The sequence below is a fragment of the Melopsittacus undulatus genome, chromosome 5 (assembly GCF_012275295.1).
Source record: "Melopsittacus undulatus isolate bMelUnd1 chromosome 5, bMelUnd1.mat.Z, whole genome shotgun sequence".
Lineage (NCBI taxonomy): Eukaryota > Metazoa > Chordata > Aves > Psittaciformes > Psittaculidae > Melopsittacus > Melopsittacus undulatus.
This window is the reverse complement of record NC_047531.1, coordinates 62367988-62387022: the sequence shown is the minus strand read 5'-3', so window position 1 is coordinate 62387022 and position 19035 is coordinate 62367988. Positions and strand designations below refer to the sequence as shown.

Here is a 19035-nt window from a genome sequence, read left to right as displayed (position 1 = left end):
TGGATTGAAGTGTGGGTATTGTTTCTGGTGAGAATACCCCTTCTCTCTAGCACTCATATCTGTTAAGTGCCAGCAGCTATTATTTAAGCATGTATGTGAGAGGTCCCAGTTCTTAAATATACACAAACCTCTGGGATTTTGTGACAGGGCACAGATTGCCTGCCTCTGCTGGCCTTCACAATGAACTCCACCTCTTGGACCCGAGACCCCGTGCTGCGTGCCCACCTTTCTGCTCTCCCAGCTGCCTCTGGGCACGACTACAGCAACCCGAGGGATGAGCTTGCCGATACTGGACCATAAGGCCACGACTGTATGATGAACAGCCATTTGCTCTGGACATGAAAACCAGCCCGCGGGTGAGGAGCAGGCCTTCATGCCTCTGAAGAGCACACTGCTTATGCATGAGCACACATGAGGAGGCCGCTGGTGCCGTGACCCTCGCTGGGGCCAGGCCTCAGCTGTGGGAGCGCTGGAAGCCCGAAGGCCTACTATTCCTAGTATTTCTTGTCCCGACATTGACGCGCCACTATCCGATGGGCCCGCGCGCGGTCTCTGCCCCGCCGTGCGCGCGCGCCCCCTGCCGCCGCCCCGCCCAGTTCCCCCTCGCTGGCGGCTTCGCTCCTCCCCTCGGCCTGAGCAGCCGGGGAAGCCCCGCAGCCAGACCCTCTTCCTATTTCCTCCCCCGGCCTGGCGGCCCCGCTCGCTGTGCTGGTGGGTTGGAAGTCCCCGGTGATCCTTCTTCCCGGTAGCAGGCGGCGGCCCGAGTCAGTGCAAAATGCTGGGCATGTATGTGCCGGATAGGTTTACCCTGAAATCGTCAAAAGTGCAGGACGGGATGGGGCTCTACGCGGCCCGCGGAGTTAAGAAGGTGGGTGATTGGCCGGGCAAGCGGGGTAGCGGCCTGGGTTGTCCCGAGCGGGCGGGGAGCGGCTGCCATGTATCACAGGAGAGTGGGGCGAGTCTTCCCTTCCTTGTCGCCGTCGGCCGGGCTGTCGCGATCTAACTTTACTTTAAGAGCCACTTTGTGGGCGCTGCTTCCACTTACCGTTGTCCTGAGCGCTCTCCCCTCGGGGGAGGCACGGCCCGCTCTCCCCATTTCCCCCAAAGGTTCGTCCCGGGGAGCTGCCGCCCGGCGGGCAGAGGCGCGGGGCCCTACCCTGTGCGGTCGGCGGAAGTTTTTTTTTGTGGATGGCTGTGCCACCTATTTTGTTTAAACTACGTTGGTGTTTCTGGCGCTTGGGTGAGGGCAGGGCTGGATCCCCAGTCACCGCTCGCCTTCGGGCCGCGGCGCCCCTCTGCGGCCCCCTGCGGCTGCAGGCTCCCACCGCCTTCCTCACCTGAGCGCTCGGCGGGAGCAGTGTTTAAGTACGTCGTTTCGAGATAATAAAGCCGGGCCTGTGAAAAATACCGTTCAGTTGGGGTGCAGTACTCTCATACCCTAATCAGCTATTGTCTCTAACATAATTGAATTGAAAGTCGCTTGATGACCTGAAATTCCAATTATAACTGCCCAGGTGGCTTGTTAGCACAGATAAAGGCATACCTACAGTTACAAACCCTCATTAGTGTGCACTTACATGTATTTCCTGTGTTTTCATCTTAGTCCTGGTTTTGGTTCTGAGTGGGTTGGGAGGGCTGCCTAATTTTCCGGTGGTTTCATCAGCAAAGCTTAGACACTATCGGTAGGAGGTCTCTCATTTTTAAGGTGCCCCTCAGTAATAATAGGGGGTGGAAGTGAAAAATTTTATATCACTGGGCATATTTTTATTTGTTTATTTGTTTGTTTTTTTTTTTTTTCCACAGAGGTTCTGATCTTTCCTTTGAAAACTGGGACTTCACATAGCAGGGAAGTCTCTATGCTACTAGCACTTATTAATCCTTGGACTCAGAAATAGAGTGAGCTTTAGACTGAAGCTCAAGGAAATTGTCATCTACGTATGGTTCTGAATTTCAGTTTAGGGCCTGAGCCCTCTTCCTTTACACTGTTGACAATTGGACCATTTCCTTACCTGAATTGCTCCACGTGGCTTTTGAACTCTTACACTGGCCACGTGTATGCTATCAGAGCTCTACCAGTGTGAGCACATCATACAGGGCATCCTGCAAACCTGAAGTGATGCCCGTGTGACACGTATAGCATGTGGAATGCAGAAAGTAAAGGCAGAGGCAGTTGTAGTAAGATCTGTTTGTATTAGGGGTGTCTGTTACAGGTTTGTCCTTTATTTGACAATGAATCCCCTGCTGATAGCACAGAGGATTGTGGTATGCAAATCCCTGAGAAGACGTCTGTGTCTTGACAGGTGGACTTTGGTCTTTGATAGGCTGAGGAACCAGCTCTTGAGTTGCTGTGTGGGCAGTGGTTGAAACGGGTATTCCTAAAATGACTGGAGACTGAAGTGCTGTGTGTCACCACAGCTGCTGAGAGAAGAGTGGATATGTAAGTGACATAGATGACATGTTGGATATAACCAGCCTGTTACTCTTTTCCACAAAAAGAAAATCACATCTGAAGTGCTCTCAATATGTTTTATTCTCTGGTAATGAGGCAGCAATACTACACTTCATGGCTATGATAAAGTAGCTAATAGCAGGTAAATCAGTTCTTTCAAGCTTTGGGATTGGGAGGAGGTGTTGAATATGACTTGACTGAAGTAAAACACTTTTCAAATTATTTTATAATCAGAAATTGCAGTGGTAATTCTCCAAGTGCTGAATAATCATGAATTAGGCCTCTGAAAATTCTCCTATTAGCAAAATGTTGGTGATAATACATTTTGAATAGCTGTTGTCTGCCACCTACTTTTGTGCCTTTAGGTATTACGCTGTGCTTTGAAGTTTTCATCTGTAATCATAAAATGTGGAAACTTTCTGTTTCGTAACTTTTACCCAAGCTGTGATTCTCTTGTAACTTTTTTCTTCAGCAGCTCTCCTTTGGTTACAGCATCAATATTATAAGGACCTTGGTATAATCATCAGAGAACCACTACATTTCTCAGTGTTTATTCAACAGGGAGGAATTTGAAGTCTTACTATGGTTTTGATTAATATATGACGTAAGACTATATGTTTATTAACTAGGACTAATGCATATATATATATACATATGAAGAAAATGCTCTGAAAGGCTAAATTAATAATTACACTTATCCCCATGGACCTTCATGATCCAAGACATGAAATTTTGCTGTCTCTAAATTCTTTCCAAATTTGAGAAGCTAGAAAGCTTCTGAATCACCTATTATTTATGTTACACTTATTTTACATCTAGAGCTGGACATCTTGCCTTTTGCTTTTCCTATTATTTTGAGCTTCTAGAAGGTCTTAAACATACTACAGTAGAGGTTTCTGTGTCTAGAGTAGCTGAGATAGGAATGCTGTATGGTATTCCTTGTTTTGAGTCAGTATGCAGTATTAAGCTATTGCTGTGCTTCATCCCAGAGGTGATGCGTGCTTTGGTGATGGGTAAAATTAACACTGCAGATGCTTTACAAAGTACCTAGGGATCCTTTGGATTGCAAGTATGAAAGTATTTCTGAGATGAGGGTTGTGGAAACCTCCAAACTACTTAAGGAAGTAATTAATCTCTTCAGGTTGTCTTAAAAGGTGTTATTCTACCACTGAAGTGCATGTGGGAGACTAGCTTTTTAGGTTCCTCATTTATTATGTCTTTAAATAATTTCCAGAGTAAACTTATGTTACTGTTTTTCTTTTTTTTTCTTTCTATAGAACTAATCTAGATTGTAGTCCAATAGGATTCTTTCCATCTTGATAATTGCTATGAGTAATGAAAGATTCTGCAGATAAAATTATGCCCTTTTAGACCTCAGCAGTTGTCGTGAACTGCTTTCCCTGTTGCACCAAGCCTGTTACTTTCTGAGTGAATGGGGAAAGCCAGCTCAGCTTGGCAGGAGGCGTCTGCTCCAGAAAGCGCCTACCTTATCTTTCCTGAGCTAGACATGACCTTACTGTTTCTAGAGAAGCTTTCCTCTGCCATCACCTTGACTATTTTCCCTCCTTAATCTGAGAAAAATGCAATTTAAGCAAATTGCCTTTCATGTAACACTTGCATGGCACATATTAGTATGTTTACTGGGGTGTCACTCAGCTTCAGCTGAGAATGTTTGTAGATGTACACATGCAAGTGTATTGACATATTTTACCTTCACTACTGATAAGATTGAGGGGGTCTTCATCAGGGACTGTAGTGATAGGACAGGGGGTAATGGGTTTAAATGTAAACAGGGGAAGTTCAGGTTATACAAGCAAGAAGTTCTTTACTGTGAGGGTGGTGAGGCACTGGAACAGGTTGCCCAAAGAAGTGGTAAGTACTCCATCCTTGGCAATGTTCAAGGCCAGGTTGGACAGAGCCTTGGGCAACATGATTGAGTGTGAGGCATCCCTGCCCAAGGTAGAGGGGTTGGTACTAGGTGATCTTAAGATCCTTTCCAACCCAAACCATTCTATGATTAAGAAGAAAATTTCAGTTTGAATATTAGATCCCAGGCCAGCAGAAATGGAACTGAGAAATGCCTGGCAGGCCAGGAGCTCTTACCTCATTTGATTAGCAAAACAGTGAAAGGCGATATGGGGATCTGTGAGAGGGGAAGGACGTGAAGACCCATAGTGCCAGTTTTTGCTGTCACTGCCCCTTTCTGTGTCTTCAGAAGGGCTCCAGTTGTTGTCTTTTTACATTCTGCTTTGTTGTTCTTTCCAATGAAATCTTCTTTATGCACATTTATAAATATTGGCCCTCAATTCTGTTACCTTGTCCTGCAATGCTAATTTATTTTTCCTGTGGTTATTGGCTTTCAGGTTCGATTTTAAATACAAGGTTGTTTTTTTTGTGGTTTTTTTTTTAGGGTTTTTTGGTTGGTTTTTTTCTCTGAGCAATAATGCATTATTCTTCCCCTCCACTCTACCTGTAGGCAGTCTATAAAAACTAAGCATGAGACAAAACATGTAGCAGGCTGTTACTGGGATCATGGAATGTGCCCGGGGGAAGGGACAAGTAGGCAAGATCAATACTTTTATTAGCCATAATAGCATTACTTCTAAAGAAACACCTAAGTTGATTTCATTATATATTTATAATCTGTAATGCTTAAAAGTATATAGAGCTTTTAGACTTGAGTACTGCTTAAAGGAACATTGTGCATTCCAGTTTGTAGGGCTTGTCACTGTAAATAAGGACAAAGTTGGGGGAATAGGGAGGAGCTAGGCCTGTATTAGAAGAAAATCCTATTTAAATAATTTACCCTTCTGGTAGTGTGACATCTGAGAAGGAAGAACATATCAATAGATGCTTCCACAGCATGTGTTATGACTAGTAGGTGATATAACATTTTAATTTTATTTATGAAAGCTTGAATTAATTCATAGACATGTGCATACTCCTTTTGTTTTTAAATGAATCTCTCTGTATGATCAAACTCTCAGTTATTCAGTGTTTTCAGTTTTGGCACTTGAAAAAGTAGTACTGCAAATAATCTTTCAAATAAATCTAATGTAAACTTTGTGCTTGCCAAATACTTCATGCCTTAGTTGGCTGTCTATTGCAAGGTACTTCTTGAAAATTTTGTGAGAAATGTCAGAAGTTTCACCCGTAAATTTCAGCCTTGTTTAAAATTAAGAGAATGCGGTTTCCCGAAGGGGAAATACGCTTGTGGAGAAAAAGTACCGTTTTAAAAGATTCTCCAAGCTACCAAAAGAATGGGAATGAGCTTGAAGTTGAAGCCTGAAGGGTGCGCACCCTTGTGGCATGTAGTTGGATGACAAAGGAAAACTGTCCTTTTGCCATTTGAAGCTGAAAGTGATTCCTCTGCTGGAGTTTGGTAATTCACTTGCCTTTATTAATTTTTTTTTTCCCACTAATGCTTTCTCTTTTATAATTGTTCCTTTAGGGTGAAAAATTTGGCCCTTTTGCAGGGGAGAAGCGAATGCCTGAAGAGCTGGATGAGAGCACAGACTGCAGGCTCATGTGGGAAGTGAGTAGTCTAAAATGACATTAGCACACCTAGCCAAAAGTGGTTTTGGAATTAAGATTTACCATATGTCGTGGTTTAAAACCCAACCACAGTCTCTCTCTTAGCCCCCCCCCCCCATGTTTTTCCTTCCCCCCCACCCCCCATCCTTGCTCCCAGAGGGATGGGGAGGAGAATCGAAAGAATGTAACTCCCACAGGTTGAGATAAGAGCAGTCCAGTAACTAAGGTAAAACACAAATCACTGCTGCTACCCCAAATAATAATAATGATAGAGGAAATAAACAAGGGAAGAGAATATGATACCCCCTGCCAAAACGAGCCCAGCCTGGAAGAGAGAGAGCCCTTCTGGGGAACTCCCAGTTACCTCCCCACATGACATGCTGTGGTATGGAATACCTCTTTGGCTAGTTTGGATGAGGTGTCCTGTCTCTGCTTCCTCCCAGCCTCCTCTCCTCCCTGGCAGAGCATGAGACTCACGAAGTCCTTGGTCAGAGTAAACATTACTTAGCAAAAACTAAAAATATTTGTGTTACCAGCTCTGTTCCCAGGCCGAAAGTCAAAACACAGCACTGCACTAGCTACTAAGAAGGAGAAAAAATGACTGCCACTGCTGAACCTAGGACACTATAACAAGTCCTTTTTTTTTTCCTAGGTTAAAGATACTGTAATGAGATTTTGTACTTACTGATGCTTTTAAAATACACTTTTTGGGTGGAGGAGGATTGACTTACGTAAAACTATAAAGAAACAACAAATTATAGTTTCTCATAATAGAAACAGAATTATTTGGATTGCAAAGGACCTTAAAGATTATCTTGTTCCAGCTTCCTGTCGTGGACAGGGACACCTTCCACTAGACCAAGTTGCTCAAAGCCTATCAATGAAGTGTGAAAAATACCAAGTCAGGCAAACCAGAAAAATGCAACAACATTGAGAAAATTATTGAGAAATGTTAAAAAAAAGGCTAAAATAGTTTAAATATGGGAAGATGGTCATAAGTTACTGAAATACTGATATATGCTGATTAACATGTGTCAGTTCATGGCTTACTCCAGGTGTAATGTAAAACGTCTTCTGCTGTGACACTTCTTCTAGGGTTTGGCAATTGTGTAAAGGAAGTTTTCAAATGTTAGCAACTTTGTAATGCAATGTGTAGTTGTGAGATCTTGAGCAAAACAAAAACCTGTTGTTGTGGGCAGTGGAAGGCATAGTGAGTTTTGGAACTCTTTGTAAGTATTTTGTACATGTTAGGCAGCAACAGTAGTTTATATACTAGATCTTGTAATTAGGTCCCTAACCCACCCTATTTCCTGTCACAGCTGTGTTTGCCTGTAGTAAAAATCTGTCCAGTTGAGCAATTGAAAAAATTTCAACAAGGGCAAGTGTAGAGTCTTGCATCTGGGGAAGAACAACCCCATGTACCAGTACAGGTTGGGGGTTGACCTGCTGGAAAGTAGTGAAGGGGAAAGGGACCTGGGGGTCCTGGTGGATAGGAGGATGACCATGAGCCAGCAATGTGCCCTTGTGGCCAAGAAGGCCAATGGCATCCTAGGGTGCATTAGAAAGGGTGTGGTTAGTAGGGGAAGAGAGGTTCTCCTCCCCCTCTACTCTCCTTGGTGAGGTCGCATCTGGAATATTGCGTCCAGTGCTGGGCCCCTCAGTTCAAGAAGGACAGGGAATTGCTTGAAAGAGTCCAGCACAGAGCCAGAAAGATGATGAAGGGAGTGGAACATCTCCGTTATGAGGAGAGGCTGAGGGAACTGGGTCTCTTTAGCTTGGAGGAGACTGAGGGGTGACCTCATCAGTGTTTACAAATATATAAAGGGTGGGTGTCAGGATGATGGAGCTAGTTTTTTTTCCAGTGATATCCAGTGACAGGTCAAGGGGCAATGGGTGTAAATTGGAGCATAGGAGGTTCCATGTTAACATCAGAAGAACTTTACTGTAAGAGTGACAGAGCACTGGAACAGGTTGCCCAGGGGTGTTGTGGAGTCTCCTACGTTGGAGATATTCAAGGCCCGCCTGGAGAAGTTCCTGTGTGATGTACTCTAGGTTTCCCTGCTCTTGCAGGGGGGTTGGACTAGATGATCTTTTGAGGTCCCTTCCAACCCTTGGGATTTTGTGATTCTGTAACTGAAAAATACTTGTAATAACATTTCCAACTTGTTAGAAGCACCTGTTCTTCAGTGCTTCTGTCTTTATTATCTTTCTTTTATGTTGTAGTTCTTTGAGCAGAATTCCTTTTCCTCCCCTCATCCCCCAGCAGTTTCTATTGAATGATATTTAGTCCTGGTGTACGCCGAGAAGGGGACTTGCTTCCTGTTTTTGAATCTTTCTATGGTTAGAGGTGTAAGGATGACTTATTTTTCTGTTGTGTGGCACTGTACAAAAGTTGCTTATGTTTGACATGTGGCTTGAAGCACTGTTTATGTGTTTATTACACAATAAATGTTTATTTGGAAAAAAAATCCCTTCTAGCATTAACATCGCTGAGCAGCTTACAAAGAGCATAGTATTGATACAGTCTTAATAGATGCTATGCTCTGGAAGAATGAATGAGAGAATGCTAAAAGCCTGTCACATTAAACCCAAACTCAATAGAAATATAATGAGTGGCAAAATATTCCTAGATGGATGTTAGGTCTTTGAATCCCTGTGCTTTTTTTCCCCCTCCTTTTCTCATCTTGTCTCCTTCCTTTCCTTTCCAAAAAAATAAAAAATCTTAGGGTGTGTCCAAAATACCCTTTCCCAGAGAGGAGGTGTGGACAGTTTGTTCCCCTCTGGTTATGTACATAGAGGAACTTGCTTCATCTCATTTTTTCTCAGTTGATAACAAAACAATGTAGTGTGCTTTTATTAGATATATTTGCTGTACATGTTAATGTGCCCTGACTCACTTGCCTTTTCATGGTTTCTGCAGGTTATTTGAAATCAATAAAATACTTGTGCTAGAACAAGGTTTTCAGAAGGGATGGTGGGTGGGTTATAGAAACGACAAGGTCTTTAAGTTTGTTTGAAACCCATATGACTTTCCAGATTCCTCATTGCTAATGATTAAATGAGATTTACGTGTTCATGTAAGACAGAAAATAAAAAGCAAATACATGGATTTACTGATGACACTAATATGACCCCATCAACAGCAAACCAGGGAATGAGTTTTTTATGAGCTGTTTGAAAACAATTTCATAATATCTTACTGTAACGTAGTTTTGAGAGCCTTGAAAAGATTCCTGCATACCAAATTTTATGACTTCCTGAATGTTTGAACCCAAGTTGTTCATGTTTACTGAAGTTGATCTGAGCATGAGCTTTATAGTACAATGTAAATCATGCTGAGAGTAGTCTTAACTTGAAAATCAAGCCCAGGAATGCAGAAGGTAGAAAGCTGAACATTGCAAGCAGATGATTATTGCAGAGACTGTGGGAGGCAGTCACAGCAACTGGCCAAGTTTCTGGGTAGTCAGCTGTACTGAAGATACAAAAAATAATTAATTTGGACACTGTTGGGTGAAGGCATCTAAAGCCTGGCTTGTAGTCTGATGGCAGTCAAAAGAATGCATTTTCAGAGAGGACACCTTTAGGAAGAAAGCTGAGTGGTAGTCTTTTTCTAAGTCAAGTAAAAGTGAACATTAGTGGAACATTTAATTTTTTGGCATGTGATGCCTGGGATCTGAGATTCAATTTTGTGGAATAGTTTTCTGTGAGGAAGTTTACCACATGCATTTCTCATTGTGTAGAGTAATGGTCTGTGATGTGGTCTGTTTTGATCAAGCTATTCCTTTTTCTCCGAGACCAGCATTTTGTGTTGGCATCTTTAAGATGTCATGTTGAGACAAAATTGTACACATTATGTTTTCTTTTGGTCTTCAGGAAAACATGGAACCCAACAAATTTATTGTGTCCAATGATTTTGTTACATAAAGTTCTGAGGATATTAGAGATTCTGTTTGAATTAAACCTAGCAGAATGTCATTAGCTTGGCTGTAACTTGCAGTGTTGAAGAAATCAAAGGCTTACACTTGCTCGTTTAACAGATGCCAGAGGACTGATGGTGTGTATGGGTGTGTATCTTTGAACTTGATGTTATCTTTGTAAAGAGCTACATGCTGAAATGTTTTACTTACAAGTGATGTGAAAGGGGAAAACCCCCACAAACCTGTGGTACACGTAAAGTTAGGAGTAGTAATAAAAAGCCAAGAAAATGCCCAAATGTCTTCATGCCTTTTCTATCTCCCTCTGTCCTCCCTCTGTCCTCCCTCTGTCCTCCCTCTGTCCTCCCTCTGTCCTCCCTCTGTCCTCCCTCTGTCCTCCCTCTCTCTCCCCTCTCTCCCCTCTCTCCCCTCTCTCCCCTCTCTCCCCTCTCTCCCCTCTCTCCCTTCTCTCCCCTCTCTCCCCTCTCTCCCCTCTCTCCCCTCTCTCCCCTCTCTCCCCTCTCTCCCCTCTCTCCCCTCTCTTCTTTCTCCCTCTCTTTTCTTTCTGTCAGAATCCCACTTTCTCATTATCCTCCAACCCCCATGTCATTATCTCAGCCTGAATTGCATGTTAATGCTACTTAATCAGGCAGCTAGTTGCTAGTGATGAGTTTTGTTCTTATTCTTAGTATCCCACTAGCACTTTGATTAAATACTGCTTTGTTGGTCTGTGTTAGTATACTTGATATAGAAACTTTAAATTAATGCATTTGCTGGAAGAGCAAGTGCTTGAAGGCAAAACCAAAATAATCTGTAGGTGTTGAAGTTCACGGAAGTTTTTGCCTCTGAATGCTCAGATGTTTCTTTGCAAGGTAAGATATCTGTTCAGTTTATTTTCTTTATAGTTGCTCACCAAGAAAGTGGCATTCATTGGACTGTGGCAAGCATATCCTTTTGGGGATGACTTTGGCAACTGTTAAAACAGGGAGGGCTGGAAAGACTTAGTCCTTCTTCAAATACTCCGATATACCATGAAGAAAAGTTGGTCAGGATTGGATGGCATATAATATACTGTGTAATGCTGAATGCTACATATTTCAGGTTTGGTTTCTATCTCTCTGCCAACATGATGTTTTCTTCATTGTTACATTAAAACCAAGAAGAACATGCTGAAAATGTATGCGTTACTGAGACCAGTAACGAGTGGTGTTCCTCAGGGATAGGTGTTGGGACCGGTCTTGTTCAACATCTTTGTTGGTGACATGGACAGTGGGATTGAGTATGCCCTCAGCAAGTTTGCTGATGACACTAAGCTGTGTGGTTCGGTTGGTATGTTGGAGGGAAGGAATGCCATCCAGAGGGACCTTGACACAATTGTGAGGTGGGCTGATGTTTAACCATGCCAAGTTGCAAGATCCGGCACCTGGGTTGGAGCAATCCCAGGCACAGCTACAGGCTGGGCAGGGAAGAGATTCAGAGCAGCCCTGAAGAAAAGGACCTGGGGGTGCTGGTCGATGAGAAACTTAACATGAGCTGGCTCCAGTGTATGCTTGCAGCCCAGAAAGCCAACAGTATCCTGGGCAGCATCAAAAAGAGTGTGACCAGCAGGTCAAAGGAGGTGATCCTGCCCCTCTATTCTGCTCTTGTGAGACTTCACTTGGAGTTTTGTGTACAGTTCTGGTGCCCTCAACATAAAAAGGACATGGAACTGTTAGAACAAGTCCAGAGGAGGGCCACGAGGATGATCAGGGGCTGGATCACCTCTTGTATGAAGACAAACTGAAAAAGTTGGGGCTGTTCAGCTTGGAGAAGAGAATCTGCATGGAGACCTCATAGCAACCTTCCTGGTATGTGAAGAGGGCCTGTAAGGATGCTGGGGAGGCACTCTTCATTAGGGAGTGTAGTGATAGGACAAGGGGTAACGGGTTAAAACTTAAAGAGGGGAAGTTTAGATTGGATATAAAGAAGAAATTATTTACTGTAAGGGTGCTGAGGCACTGGGATGGGTTGGCCAAGGAAGTGAATGCTCTGCCTCTGGCAGTGTTCAAGGCCAGGTTGGACAGAGCCTTGATGTGGTTTAGTGTGAGGTGTCCCTGCCTGTGGCAGGGGGTTGGAACTGGATGGTCTTAAAGTCCTTTCCAACCCTAACTATTCTATGATTCTAAATAAGTCTTTTAGTGGAAGCTAATGTTCATCTTTGTTTATATCAGAAAATGAGATGCACGTATGTTTCTACTACTTAACTCTCATTGCTTTGGCAGTGACAGTTCTTCAGTTGTTTTCAGTTAAATCAGCCTGCCTGAAAACTAGTGAAGGCAAAATAAAATCTGCTGTTGGGTACAATTGACTTTAGATCAGACCTTTAATGTTTAAGATTGAGGTATGAGAAGTCAAATGGTTTTAGCTAATGGTGATTTGTTCTTATTGTTTTTGTTTGTTTTGGGTTTTTTTGTTGGTTTTTTAATTTTTCTTTGATATCTTACCTGTAAAATATGGTTCTTGCATAGGAAGGCATTTTTATATGATGTGTAAAGTTAAATTGTGTCCTTAGTTTCATGATAAAATATATGTTAGTCTGAATAATTCTGTGTTTGCTCTCAAGATGAATATAATGCTAGAAATCTAGTTCTTAGCAATGTAATCTCTTACCTTTTCTGTATGAAGACAACCTTCCCAGTTATTACTCCTCAGATGGTATTTACATTTACATAATGTTTTTGTGGGAATATTTGTTTACTTTTCAATAATTTTTTCTTCTCGTTTCTCAGATAAATGCATCTGGATGCATTTTTATGCAAGTTGCATTTAAAATAACTTGCCACACATAAGTCAGACATTGGTGCCCTGTCTCATTTGCCAGTTTGCATCCTAGTTGTCCATTTTTGTTAAATTAATAGATAGATAGGTATCAAAAGTAGTTGTTAATATTTCTACCAGTTTGTTTATTTAGCTAAGTTTCATTAATGAACTCCTTCAAAGTTTGATTTAGTAATTTTTGTTAAGTGTATAACTTCGTATTCATTTTAGTGACTTTTGGAACAAGCACCTTAATGATCTTCTGGTTTTGGTGATGAAAACAATCTACTCCTGAAAGTGGCTTGAGATTGTTAGCTTCACATCTTCAATTATGTGATTTATTTAAGGTGTTAGTATGTGATTTACTTGAGTTAGAAAGCATGTGTTGATAGGTTAAGGTGCTGAATTATAGAAGATCACACACAGTTTGCTTAAGTAGAGTTGGGTATCCTTCCAGTAAACATGAAGTTCAACCCTTCTTATGAAAGCTTTGGATAATGTTTGCAGAAGTCTAGGAGTGAACCTTCTGTGCAGGTCTGTCTCTGTCAAGGTCAGATAACCTCATGCACCAGAAGGAGTTTCATTAGCATAAGAAGCTGTTGCTGTGTGTTTTGTCTGAAAAAAATCATCACACACTGCTGTGTCTCAACATTTCCTAATGAGTAAGCAAAGCAACAGTAGCAGCCTCAGGTTTCCTTTCCAAGTGTTTAATACTTTCTACAGCAGTGCTAAAATGTGAGTTTCTACTCTGCAGTGAGCTCTGTGATGGAAGTCTGAAACTGAGGATGCAGAAGCATTGCAGCTAGCTGTTTTGTGCCATTAACAATAAAATTTGTGTTTTCAGCTAATAAAAAAAGGTTGCAATAAACAGTACTTTTCTTTATGTGATTGTTTGAATGAGCATAGATTTTTAGATTTGGAAATGTTTAGAAAATGGTTTCTAGAAAGCAGGCAGTGTGTTTATTGCCTTCAGCAAAGATAACCTTCAGCAAAGATAACCGTCTGCTTGTTTTCTGTGAAGTTTTTTCTCTTTTGCCAGGTGTCTGCCGCAGAGCATTTGCAATTGCACTCGTGAGCATTTTGAAGTAGCATACATGACAACTTTGCATGTATTTTGAAAATATGGAGATAATTTCATTACAATATAAAAGGCTAGCAGATGGAATAGCGCATGTTGTTGGTGGACATTACAAGCAGCTTAGACATTATTTAGGCCTTTCTAGGGTTTCATATGGTAGCTTATGCAATGACTAAGGACACGTCTTTTTTTCTGAATATTTGCATAGTCACATTGTGCTTGTTAATGTGGCGTAGTTCAGTGGTGTCCTGACTGATCTTAGAAGTAAAACCCCCTGTGTGGTAACAGTGTCAGGTATTTCATCTTACTCTGAAGACATTTGACTAAATTAGTTAAATGCCACCTTTTTTGCTGATTCTGCAGAAGATAATTATTAGGCACTTCAGTTCAGGTGCTCTTGTGACTGGTGTGTGCTTTGGATATGTGCATGCATTCTAGGCATTTGATTATGGTGAATGACCAAATATTGAAGGCATTGTAGAAAAACTGAAAGATATCTTCCAGGGGTTATCAGGTGTGAATTTGAATCTTTGTGTTCTAGGTTCATGGCAAAGTCTGCTTATACTTAAGCATAGAACTAATTGCTACTAATTACTTAGCCTGGGAAGTCAAAGGTGACTGCATGTCTGGTCACATCAATCACTAGCTGTAGAAACACCAAGTTACCTCTATTGCTTACAGAAACTACAGAAATAACTTGGTCTGAGTGATCAAAGGGTCTCAGCAGTAAATGGGTCCTAGACCCAGATAATCGACTGAACTACAGCGGGCAGTAGTCTCGACTTTTTGGTTTTACTCACTTATTCGGAGGAAATTTGGATAAGATCTTGTTGTTTTTAAACAAAACTTTACAGAATGACATCACCTGCTAGTGGCTAGGCTTTTGAAGTCTCTTTCTAGCTCTTTCACTGATTCTTCATTTTGACCATAGGCATATCATACAGTTTTTCTAGTCTCTGTTGACTTATATAAAGGCGACTGAATCCTTTATTATTCAGCAGTGCTCTCATGACTTACAGCATTTTTAGTTTGTTGGTCTTAGAACATCAATCAGAAATACTTTTGTACTTGTGTTCAGGTCCTGTTAAAACAATTTTTAAATTCCTTTCTGGATTAGCCGCTGTAGCTTGAGGATCTTAAGGACCACACCTCAAGCTAACTGAATGGTTTTGTTTAGTTCAGGTAATACCGACTGTATAGAAACTGGGGAAAATAACATTCAATCATGGTCTTATTCATGTAGGTGTCAGGTTAAATTACGTGACAGGTTCAAATGTCACAATTTTTAAATATGTTCACTAACATTGTGAAATTCATACTCCTTCATAAAATTACCAAGGAACCTTAGTGCTGTAAAAATCTTTTGCCTCTACTGACAGCCATAAAAGATGTGGTTTAGTTCAGGTGTGTGTGGGAAATGCAGCAATTTGCTTTGCAGAAACATTAAGAAAAATTTCCTTAAAGAATTTTCTACTTTAGTTTGTCATACGCAAAAGCATTTTTCTTTTCCTCTTCCTGAAATACATGCTCAGTTTTCCAGCAATTTCCAGACAGCAGTAGTTGAGGTAGGTAGGTTGTCCCGAAGATTCCTGGAGAGGCTGGGTGACTGGAAAAGAATCCCCTGGGTGCAGACTGGAAGCTTTGTTGCAGAATAAATCCTGTTCAGTTCTCCAGGTCTCGTATGGAGTAACTGGTAAAGTTTTGTGGAAATATTTATGAAAGAGTGTTCTCAGAGATAAAGAAAGCCCAGAATTCTTATCCAATATGGGGAGTTGTTTTGTTGTGCTCCAGAAATGTACATGCTGAGTTCTAGTTCTGTATGTGCACAGATACCTTGGTCTTTTAAGAAACTCGCCTATCCATGCAATTGGTGAGGAAAGGACTGGTGAATATCACCTGTCTAGTCTATATTAAGTAGAGTGTTTTGACTGTTTTTCTTGACTTCTCTTCCTCACATGTGTGTATTTGATGCAACATTATTTATGAGATGAAAAAATCTGTAGAAAATATAGGATGACTTTAAGGGATTTATTGTATTCTTTTAGCAATCGTTTCCTTAGGTGTTAAGTCTTTGCTTTGTGTTTGATATCTCTTTATGGACTGACAGAGACTGAGAAAGCACAACTGAGATAATCATGTATCACTGAAGTAAATATAAGTTTTTCTTGTAGAACTTAAGAATCAAGCAAATGAAGAAGAAGGGATGAAAAAGTAGGTAGCGTATGGTTTTGTAATAGGATCTTGATTGCTTCTCTTTCCAGTTCAAGTCAAGATCTGATGGAAAACTTCACAGGACCTACCTGGTGGGCTTCTAAAACCCAAATTTGGGAGCTGAATTGTAAAGCCATTAGCTTGACTTTATTTACCCAATATACTAATCTGTTAACCATTTTCATAATGCTCAAAGTGAGGTTCTGCTGTGTGGATTACCTATTTGGAACTGGATGATTGTTACAGTATAATTAGTGCAGCATTTTTGCTTTCTATGTGGTTTTCCAGGAGGTGCATACACTGTTAGCATGTGTTTTTTGTGTAAATTTAGAGCTTGCTTTTATGATTTGATTGCACTCATTCTGCCAATGTTCCTAATGAAAACAGTGGTTCCAAAATTGAGCAAGCATTACTTCCAAGGTGACAGTCACAGAATGACAGAATGGCTGAGGTTAGAAGGGGTCTCTGGAGATCACCTTATCCAATGCTACTCCTCAAGTGAGGCTGCCTAGAGCCAGCTGCCCAGAACAGCTTGTAGGTTTCCACATCTTCGAGGACGGAGACTACACACCCTGTCTGGGAAACCCCAGGGAGGGTGTTAGTATGTTAGTAGCAGATAATACTGTCTTCAGGTGTATGTAAATATGTAGGTTTGACGCTTTTCACTGTGGTTAATCTGTGTGAGACAACGTTCCAAGTTAGAAATATTGGCACTTTTTCCATGGTGTGGCCTTAAGAGGTGATGTTTTCCTTTAGAAGAACAGTAACAAATTTTAAAGATTTTTTTTACTGTAGTTTGCAGAATTACAGTGGGTTTTTTTTGTTTAATCTGAGAACAACATGCTGTCAACAGCTATTATTATAGTGGCATACAGTTTTTTATTTCTGATATCTTAAATGTTTAGGTAATTTAAGCACTCCTACTGAAGAAATATGATATTGCATCTATTAGAAACAAATACAGCAAGAATGTGAGCAATTTAGATACAAACCCATGAATACAATCTCATTTTGATCTTACATAGCTGAAATCCCTAGCTCTTAGGGAATACCTGCTCTGGATGCTTCTTGTTGACAGATGAAAAAGAAAATATGTTCATTATCTAAATAAATCACATGGAATAATAGTGTGGCTGTATGACTTTTATGCATGACTTTTTATCTTCTGCATCAGTGAAGATTCAACTGATCTATTATTTAAAATAAGCAATTTTTTTATATGCCAGTGACAGCTGTATTTTTTCCAGCAGTATGTCTGTTTGTTTTGAGGAGGAAGAATGACTTGGTAAATACTAAGTTTCTATCACTGTAATTTTTTTTCAGTGTAAGATAATAATTTTTGCCATAGAAATTCTGTGGCTCTGTAATGACGGCTAAAATTGTGTGCGCAATTCTTTTTTTTTAAAGTGGCTTCTTTGCTTTGTGGACAAAACCTAAACATATTTGTTCCCTCTACTATGTAATTTATGTCCCTTTACTTACATAGTATGCTAATTTGTTTACTGAAATAATCTGTTCTGGTAGAATTTCAGCCAGGTAGAGTTAAGGCTGCTTGCTATTCACTGCTACATATTTAAATTTCTTTTAGAAAGGCATATATGAAAGATGTTCAAGTGAACTGTAAAATGGGATCTGTGGGATGAATAAATGTGGTTATATTGGTCCTTGGTCTGAAGATTGTTCTCCATCCACGAGAAGATATATTTTGTCCTTCCAAAAGGGAAAAAAGCCCAACCCAAAACCAAAACAACCAACCAAAAGCAAGAAACCCACATGAGAGAAATGAGGACTATGATTTTCAATAGTAAACTTTCAGTTTTACAAGTTTCTGGGATATTTAGGGTTGGTGTGGGCCAGTAAGAATTGATAGTAATGAAAGCATATCTGCTGGATTTGGAATTTGAAGAAGAAAAGTTATATTTGGTGATAAAGAAGCAAAAAGAGAACTTAGTGATGGAGTGGGAACAGAACTGATAATTCATATTGGGAGTTTGTTGAGTAACTGGTAAGATTACAGAAGAGGGAAGCAGTAAAGATAGTGGAGAAGTTGAATTCATATATGGACATACTCTGTTTGCAATGAGTGTCAATTAAGTTGAGATGCTTCTAGAAATACAAGTGTAGACAGAAATAGATGGATTTAGGAATTGCTGCAGGGGATTAACAAGATCTGTTAGAACATAATGAGCAAAGGACAAGTGAGTCTAGAAGAATATCAAGTATGAAAAAAGTGAATGGTGAAGAACTATTATTGAACAGATGTGGGTGATTGTAGGAATACAGAAGCTCTTGAAAAAAAAAATTAACTCCTTGATATTGGAACTAAAATGGCAGTTGGAACAATTGCAGGATTAGAGAATGTCCTGTCTCTTTTGTCCAAAAGAAAGTTACTGATGACCTTGTCTATAGTGTCAGCAAAAGAGAAATGCTGCAAAGTGAGGTGAGGAGTGAGTTACAGGACATGTGTAAGTTACAGAAGAAAATGATCCACTCTTGGGCAGTGTGTGGGAGAAGGAAAGTAAGATAATAATACTAAGTTGTGAGGGACTGGAGACAGGAGAACTTAAAACTGTAATTTGGAGGAAGTGAAGACAGACTGAATGATAAAAGACAGGAAAGTATAAGAAGAATTAGGTAGACTAAGATTAAAATGCTGGCATCAGAACACATGAAGGAGTAGAACTTAGGAGAAATAGAAAAGAGATCATAGGGATGGAATGGAAAGGACCTCTCCAGTTGTATTTGTTTCTGGCAAGATCATAGAGAAAAAGGAGTCGAAAGAACAAGAAGAGAGGAAAGAACATGAACACCAGTGACCATATGACCAGATTAGGGAGACCCAGAAGTCAGTTATAATACTTGTTCACTAAAAGAATAGCTAAGTAAAAGAGAGTGGAGCTCAACAAAGGAAGCTGATGTGAGTTGCCAGATTTGAGTTGTCCCCCTGATTCTGAGGTGAAGGAATATGCTTAGAGGAGAATGTGACTGCACCACAGTTGTGAGTGCACCTGTTGAGTGCAAGATTCACTTACTGAACACAAGCATGCCTTTAG

At 40.8% G+C, this 19035-nt stretch overlaps 1 protein-coding gene across 4 annotated transcripts in view; it reads left to right on the top strand.

Annotated features, from left to right (window-relative positions):
• The first annotated feature begins 655 nt into the window (after positions 1-655).
• PRDM5 (PR/SET domain 5) overlaps positions 656-19035 on the top strand; it is an 83586-nt gene continuing 65206 nt past the window's right edge. For 2 of the 4 annotated variants that reach the window (XM_031044739.2, XM_005144127.4), the window contains exons 1-2: positions 656-868; positions 5901-5984. In XM_031044739.2, coding sequence (XP_030900599.1) covers positions 776-868; positions 5901-5984 — 177 coding nt within the window. In that variant the 5' untranslated portion in view covers positions 656-775. Of the gene's footprint in view, positions 869-2300; positions 2438-5900; positions 5985-10675; positions 10770-19035 lie in introns of those variants that run through there. The other 2 variants (XM_031044740.2, XM_031044741.2) reach the window with 2 other exon arrangements.